This window comes from Crocodylus porosus, unplaced genomic scaffold (assembly GCF_001723895.1).
Source record: "Crocodylus porosus isolate Cpor-Errol unplaced genomic scaffold, CroPor_comp1, whole genome shotgun sequence".
Taxonomy (NCBI): domain Eukaryota; kingdom Metazoa; phylum Chordata; order Crocodylia; family Crocodylidae; genus Crocodylus; species Crocodylus porosus.
In genome coordinates, this window is record NW_017728943.1 from 8,372,550 (window position 1) to 8,380,607 (window position 8,058).

At 46.4% G+C, this 8,058-nt stretch overlaps 1 protein-coding gene across 1 annotated transcript in view; it reads left to right on the plus strand.

The window, feature by feature from the left end:
* Positions 1–7,465, plus strand: part of TRPV5 (transient receptor potential cation channel subfamily V member 5) — a 37,130-nt gene extending 29,665 nt beyond the window's left edge. The window contains exons 12-15 of the mRNA XM_019548511.1: positions 122–188; positions 604–872; positions 2,149–2,255; positions 4,049–7,465. Of these exons, the coding sequence (XP_019404056.1) occupies positions 122–188; positions 604–872; positions 2,149–2,255; positions 4,049–4,328 (723 nt within the window). The 3' untranslated portion in view covers positions 4,329–7,465. The remainder of the gene's footprint in view (positions 1–121; positions 189–603; positions 873–2,148; positions 2,256–4,048) is intronic.
* Positions 7,466–8,058: the final 593 nt, after the last annotated feature.

An 8,058-nucleotide genomic window follows, 5' to 3' on the forward strand; every position in this document is an offset into this window, starting at 1 on the left:
TCTGACACCCCTTTCCTCAACATAGCCAGAACATCAAACCAAGGTGGTGCAGCATTTCTCCATGACTTGGTGAGAGAGAGCCAGATCTCATGCCCACTGTTCCTTTCTTTTTGCTCTTCAGATGATATTTGGAGATCTCATGCGCTTCTGCTGGCTCATGGCCGTGGTGATTCTTGGCTTTGCATCAGGTAAGACTGCAACTTGCAAATCTGGCTACACTGTCTGTTTTGTGTTTCCTTGCTTCATCTGCACATGGCCCAGTGCATGCCTCAGTGTCCTGGCAGGCGACCCTCTGAACATGAGCCAGCTAGAGCTGTGGTTACATGTGGCTTCTGTTATATGAGGCATGATTCTAGGTCTCTTTTCCTAGTGCTGATTTCTGCTATATCACCACTTGCACATCATGAATTGCTCCTATGGCAGCCGTGGTGGAAGGTGCCAGCTAGGAGCAAAGGCCAGTTGTAGTGGCGTCTGCAAAAGCACAGCAAGAGAGGCAATGACTGTCAGGAAGGTCTCATGATCTGGGAATCACCACACTGGCCCTACCTCTGATTACAAGACACTCTTCCTGCCTTAACCTTCTCACTCTTCCCCCCTTTCTAGCCTTCTATGTCATCTTCCAGACTGAGGACCCAGACCGCCTGGGTCAGTTCTATGACTATGCCATGTCCCTGTTCACCACCTTTGAGCTGTTCCTCACTATCATCGATGGGCCTGCCAACTACGATGTAGATCTGCCCTTCATGTACAGCGTGGTATACTTTGCCTTTGCCATCATCGCCACCCTCCTCATGCTCAACCTGTTCATTGCTATGATGGGTGACACCCACTGGCGTGTGGCTAATGAGCGAGATGAGCTTTGGAGGGCACAGGTGAGGACATTGCTGAGTTAAATCAGTCTATGGGGAGTCCCTCTGGGACAGAGTAAAAAGAGCAGGCCTCAGGGAAAGTGCTGAGTGGCGCAACGACTTGCACCCACACTGCAAGGAACCATGGCCACATCACTGCTGTCCATACGTGGATCCACTGCTCAGGTCCTCCATTTGTTTCAGAGTCTGCTTGCTCTACTCCCTACCCCATTACCTCCACAGCATGGGCTTCCCCAGCCAAACTCATGCCCTTGTTTTCTGCCTGTTGTCTCAAGGGCCAAACTCCTTCAGCCCCTTTCCCTAGTCTGGGCACATTTGGCATGAGAGTTATCTCCTCTGCTGCTCCTTCCATCTGGAACAGGCATTCTGCACATCTCTACTTCATCAACCCCCTGCCTTATTTCAAATCCCATATGGATAAGACTCTGCCCTTTCTCATCCATCCTTTGTGTCATATCCCCTGCTCAGGTACTCTCCTGATAAACAGAATTGTAGCTGCATTTAGTGGTGTTAACTTCTTGGATATGAATGCCATCCCAAAGCAATTTAGAATTTAATACAATGATTATAGAGATAAACAGGAGGCACAGGAGGTAGGATGACAAATGAATGAGTCACACCTATGATCTGTTTGGATCCAGCAAAAGAAGCTGATATACCCCTTCTGGATGAATGGTTGGACCTAGTACTGCCATTTGCTGTCTCTTGCCAGACCAGTGGTCCATCTGGCCAACAGTCAACCTTTCCCCTATCTTGCTGAGAGATGCTAAACAAGTTTAATGGTTAACTTTAGTCACATGCTAGTGAGGATGTCCTGATGGTACTGAATATGCTGACTTTGCTCACAGCTCTGACGTTTGTGTAAGCAAAGTGGCTTCTATGCCTTAAGTGAGTGACCTCTCCCTTGCCACCCTGTATAAGTAGGAAGAAACTTGCTGTTGTTTGAGCAAACCACAGCAAAATTAAAGCTGAGAAAGTTGGTTAGCTGTGTTAGTCTGCAGTTAGGCAGAAGGCAAGGCAGGATAGCACATCATATATCAGATTATTTAGAGATGTGTATACTCTGATAGAAAACAGCCTGCTTCAGCAGGTGTTATGAAATCTGTGATAAATTAAATTTAAAATTTAAGCTGTAATAGTAAGAGTCCCTTCAGTTTGCAGCATATAGATCCTGCCTTTGTCTCTACAGCCTGATAAGCCATTTTCAAAGTGAAGTGTTACAAACATTGTTCTAGGTTTTTTTTCCTAACTCTCTTTGTCCCTCTCTGTACTTGGGCAGATTGTTGCCACAACAGTCATGCTGGAAAGAAAACTCCCCAGGTGCCTCTGGCCTCGTTCTGGAATCTGTGGTCGGGAGTTTGGGCTGAGTGACTGCTGGTACCTGAGGTGAGGACCTCTAACTGTGGAGACCAGGAGCTCAAAAGGTCCTCCAGGGACAAATCTGAAGGAGTCTCACTGCTATCCTTCCAGCCCTGGAGGGTATCAGCAGATTTGGGCTGACAGATGTACTCCCCTGCATCTTCCCTGAGACACAGCACTGATGATCTATGTGAAATGAGCTGCATCCTATTTGGCAGGCTCTGCAGGGGTGCCAAGAAATTGGAAGGGCCACAGAGCCTGAATTCCATCTTCCATTCCCCTCCTATTCTGTGTCAGGAGCAGTGTGAATGGCTGGGAAAGTCTGTCCCTCTGCAGAGCATGTTAGTCTGTGCAGCTGTCAGTCTAGTAGCTATCCCTGGCAGCAAAATGAACTTCCAACATTGCAAACACCAAACAGCAGTAACACAATGGAAGGGACTGTTAGAATAGGGCACTAGGGTGTAACGGGATGCAGCAGAGTCAACATATTAAGCTTGTGCAGCCAAAGGAGACTGCATCAGGCAGGGAAGAGACCCAGCAAATAATTTAGATCCAATTCCAAGCAGCACCCCCACTGTGTGGGGTTGCTGAGATCTGGGATTTGGCGTCAAGCCGTGTACAGAGAATGAACATGCCTTGGGTTGGGATAAAACCAGGCCCAAGTTTCTGCTCATGTTTTATATCTGACCTACCCATGTGGGAGCAGAATCAACCTACTTCTCTGGTGTTGTATGGAGTAAGCCACGAGGGGGAGCAGCTGCCCTACGCAATGGGGCTGTTGGTAGGTTTCAGCAGGCCGGGAAGGCTTGAGGATTTCAAGTTTTCCAGGCAGAGTTAGCAGCAGGAATGCTGCACCAGTGGGAAGTGTTTTCAATTAGAAAATGCAGTGTAACACGCCCCCCCCGCCCCCCGGGCTGCTGCCCAGCACAAACTCCACTCCACATCACTCTAGGCTGGGGGGAAAGTAATAGACACATATGTAGTCCTATCACGTGCATGGGCCTGGTATATAACATGGGACAGCACTTCAGAGGGAGAGACAGCAGTCTGACTCATAAGAAGGAAAGCTCCCGGGCAGAACTGAAGAAGACAAGTGAAACAGGAGCGGGGAGATTTCAGGTGGATGGTGGGCCGGGTGGTTTCTGGAAACACGCAACCACAGAGCAGAGTACTGAGCCAGGAGCAGAAGAGAGTACTGAGCAGGTATGGGGAACAGAGTAGCTGTGGGATTGAACATCAACACAGAGCAAACATGGAAAAGAGCCAGATTTTGTTCCACTTACTGGGCACATATGTGGATGTGATGCCTAAGAGCAAGTCTGTTCCACCCCGCTTGAATCCCTGAAAACCTGTTGATGCAAAAGACAGGTGTGTTCTTTTCCTTCTCCACACTGCCTTGTTGTGACTCAGACTCAAGGGTCAGATAATGGTGTGTTACAAAAGCCATTACATTAAGGCTTTTCAGGGACTAGAAAAGGCTGGAGCAGAATCACACTTAGGGTCCCAATTCCACTTAGCTGGCCAACAGGTAGACTGGAATCAGGTCCACAGCATCTCGTGTGGGTGAAAGAGAAGGGAAAAGACACAGACAGAAAATCAGACAAGGGGATAGACGTCTCAGGAGGGGAGAGAACAGGAAGTCGGCGAGTGTGAAGAGAATGGGCTGACACCCGTGGAGCTCCCTGGGGAAAGCATTACCTGCTCCAACATGAATCTGTGTTTGGTGAGATGCAGGAAGAGGGCTGCTGGGTGTAACTACTACAGTTGTCAAGAAGCTGGTCTATGTCTGCTATATTGCATTTCTTTTCACCCTACTACAGGGTAGAAGACCGGGTTGACCCCAACAAGCACAAGATGTTCCGCTACGCAGATGCGTTTAAGAGCCAGGAAAAGGAAGACTGTGACAAGTACTCTGAGAAACTGCAGCTGGATGAAGAGTTCCCCTGCAAGAGGCACCTCACGCCATCTGCTTCATCGGTATCCCGAAGCACAACCCGGAGCAGCTCCCACCGTGGCTGGCAGATCTTGAGGCGCAGCACCTTCAGCCAGTTCCGTGGGGAAATTAACCCCAGCACGGAAGAGGAGGTTTACCATGTCTGAGGCATGTCTTCCGCCCACGTGACAAGAATGACTGCTGATGCATGCTGGCACCTCTGGCTATCAGTGGACGCTCTCACATGCACGCCATGATGAGCTCTCTCAGTTCATTGTGCACAGTCCATGCTCCGGCAAAGAACTAATACCATCAGCTAAGTCTTCTCTCCCTTTACCCTTCAGATATTTTGAATACCACGCTGATGCACAGCACCGGTTTGGTCAGGCTGCTGAGCTGAGGTGTGGAGAATCCTTATCCCGTTCTATAACTCTAGAGAAACAAAGGAAAACTGGGTCAGCACTGAAGTTGTATTCACTTCCAAGAAATTGTTACTGCAGGGAGATGAAGAGCTGGTCAACAACTTTCTTGCCCTCCCTTGCCCAGTCCAGCAAAGACCTCAGTGCCTTCTGAACCGAAGAGAATTGACAAGTTTTTTTTCATTTGATGCAGAACTAAAGACATTATTTAAACTCAGGAAAAAATAGCTGCTGACATTAAAGTGATTAAAGGGACTGTCACTAGCCAACTGGCATTCAAGGGGTAGCCAGATGTTCCTCCCACAAGAAAGACAAACCTGATTAGCTGCATTTTCCACACTGCTACACTGGGAGGTACTGGATGGTTTGATTTATCTGCCACGTTAATGCAGTTTGATGCTGTATCACCTACAAAATGTGAAGGTTAGTTAGATATTCTCTATGGGTGTCTTGAGGCACCAATTCTGGGAACTTTTCCCTGTTTCAAGGGTGTGTGGGAACTGATTGGATGGTATCCTGCGGTGCATGTCCTGTGGAGATCCCAGGTAAACTGAATGTGGGCCAGGTATACTATAGAAAAGCAGATGTCTGAACAATTACTCAATGGCCCAGGGTCTAATGTCTGCTTGCCATCTGCTACCTTTGCTATGTCAATATTATAACATGCTTGGTCTTTTTCTTTCTGAAGACTGTGTACTTATGGTCATGCAGTGCTGAGGGATATCCATTTCCACTTCACCCCTTCCTAAGTCACAAGGTTGTAGCCCAGTTGTAGTGAAATGAAATGGGGACCCAATGCTGCACATAGCACAGTGGAAGGGATTGCATAAGCCACAAGAAAACAAGCCACATGTCTTCTAACAATGGCTTGCCATTGATGCCTGGTCTAATAGGTTCAGTTTTGTTTCACCTCCTGCTTCAGTCCTTTGTCAAGGCTTTCTTTAAAGGAAAAATGACTAGATGATGTGGACTGCTCTTCTAGAGGCTCTCAGTCCCTCAGCGTTTCACAGACTCATGACCTTACAATGCCTCTCTACTAGGACCAGTAAGAGGTCTGTAGAAGACCCAGAAGCTTACATCTATAGCTATATCAGGACCTTCTAATGCTTCCTGACATTCAGAAACCAGCAGGGAAGGACCCGAAACAAGTGAGTTTCCTGTTAATGGTGTCATTTCCTTCTTCCTTTAAAATATCCCATGCATGGGACTGGGGGAGACTTAGGTGCCACAGCCAACTCCATGGGGTTGTGCATTTTATTAAATATACCTTTTTCTTACTTGAATGTGTGTTCAGTCCCAAGGATGGCGGCACCTCCCTTGGATTCAGCTGAATATTACAATGTGATTCATTTTGGTGAACTGGCATTGTGTTGGTCGGTCTCCTTTACATTTCTGTATTCTCAGACCCTCCTTTCTAACCTCAGGGGTTTGTGCTAAATGTCGGTGGCAATGGGAAATATGTGATTTTGCACATTTGCCAAAACTGTGAATTGCTACTCTAATTGTAGTTTAATTTTCTTTCTTAATGAAATGGGAGATGGCAGGAAAGGAGGAGTTTGTGGGATTTTTTCCAAATCCAGCTGGGCTTTTTAACCGGTTAGAAAAGTGCCTGAAACACAATTACCATGTGGTCATTTTTACAAACGGGCTCATCAGTGTGATTGGCTCTATTTGTACATGAAGAAAAAAGAAAAAAGAAAAAAAAAAGATTGTTCCAAGTTTCAGCAATTCAGACTTAGGCTCTGAACATCCAGCTCTACCCTTTTTGTCTCTGACATCACTAGGAATAATGATTCTGGCCTGAGATTGCATCCTGCAATTTGCCAATGAGTGAGGTGGAATAGAATCCAGCCCACGTCCTTATATGTTTTGCAGGTTTCTGAATCTGCTACAGATACAAAAGCACCTAGCAAGAAGATGCTCTAAATGAGAAGGTGCCTTCTTCTCAGAGTTACGCTTTTAACCATAAGCATAATGTATAGTTTTAGTGAAAGATTATCATCCAAGTTCAACACAGAGAGAGAAGGAATTCAGTCTTTTTACTACTGTAAACACATTTCATGCATTTTACCTTGAACTGTCCTCTGGGTAACACTGGCCAACTGCCTCCTGTAGTTGGACATTATCATCACGGGATTATCATCCCAGGACAGTTTCAGTAAAGTTGCTGGAAACTGCATAGGTGCAAATGACAGTAGATATCAACTAGTCATGTGTACTCATACAGTCTCAATAGCAAAAACACATTTCTAAATTTGTTTTCACTGAGGACAACTAAAAGGTCTGTGGGTTTTCCCCATTTTTTGAAATTTGCCTATACAATAAGGTTGCAACATGGAGCAATACGATTGGTTTTGTGGCCTTTCGTGCTGATATTATCTAGAATTACTTCACCTCATCATGTCATCATCTCCTTCTTCCTTTCTTGTATCAAAAACTCTCAGGGCAGGACAGTGGTAAAGGGAGCTGGGTGATAAGGTCTGGAAAGCTTTGGTGAAATATGTAAGGAACACTTTAAATGGGAAACATTTTTAATGACCTTATTTATGTCATTAAAAATTATTTATGTAATTGAAAACCTGTATAATTGTAGTTCCTTGGTTTTAAGAACTCACCATTCTCACTCTTTATATGGGCCTTATTTTGCAGCTTACATAGGTTAAACAAGAAAGCCAGACCCATCAGCTATAGTCTATCTCTGGCACTAGTTCACTGCTAGTGGTTTTGGATGTCCAATAAAGGTTTCCCTCACTTTATGTGGTACATGCGTTCCCAGAAAACTGCGCATAAACCAAATTTGCATAAAGGCAACCCAGTTTATAAAGTAACAAATAGGGATACATTCCTGCAGCAGTGAGGGAGGGAGGGAGTAAGGCTGGGAGTAGGGAAGGGGAAGTGGGAGGGGTGCGGAGCAGCTTGGTTGCTCCCAGGGCTGCAGCAAGGAGCAAAGCAGAGGGATCTGTCAGTGAGTGCAGGTCATGGAACGGAGGGGCATGGCTCTTGCTGCTACATGTACCCTGGGGGGGCTGCAGCCTGGGCAGCTGAACTGTGCCCCCGGATCTGTGCATGGGACAAGAGCAGGCTGCTGCTGCAGACTGGGGCTCACGGCAGCACCAGGTTCTTCCTGGCACTTGGGATGGGACCAAGTTCCCCTTGGAAGATGCTTATTCCTTTCAGCAACTTGTCACTTCAGTAAACAGTGGAGGGAATGTCAGGACTTCACAGAAATCAGGCTATATTTCTTGCAAGGCCATTGAGTCACTGTCCGGTCCCAGAACCTTGCTTAGTTAATAGGCCTTCCTTTCTCCCTTGGTCTTCCAACAATTGACCTCAGACTACCTTCAAAAGCCGAAGCAATTTCAAGGTTTTAAGATTCTTTGTTATGCTTGGGAAATTAGTAGTTGGGAAAATAGCTCTGAGTTGAAATGGATGAGCTATTTTTGATGTGTCACTGGTCAGAATGAAAACAGGAGGATTT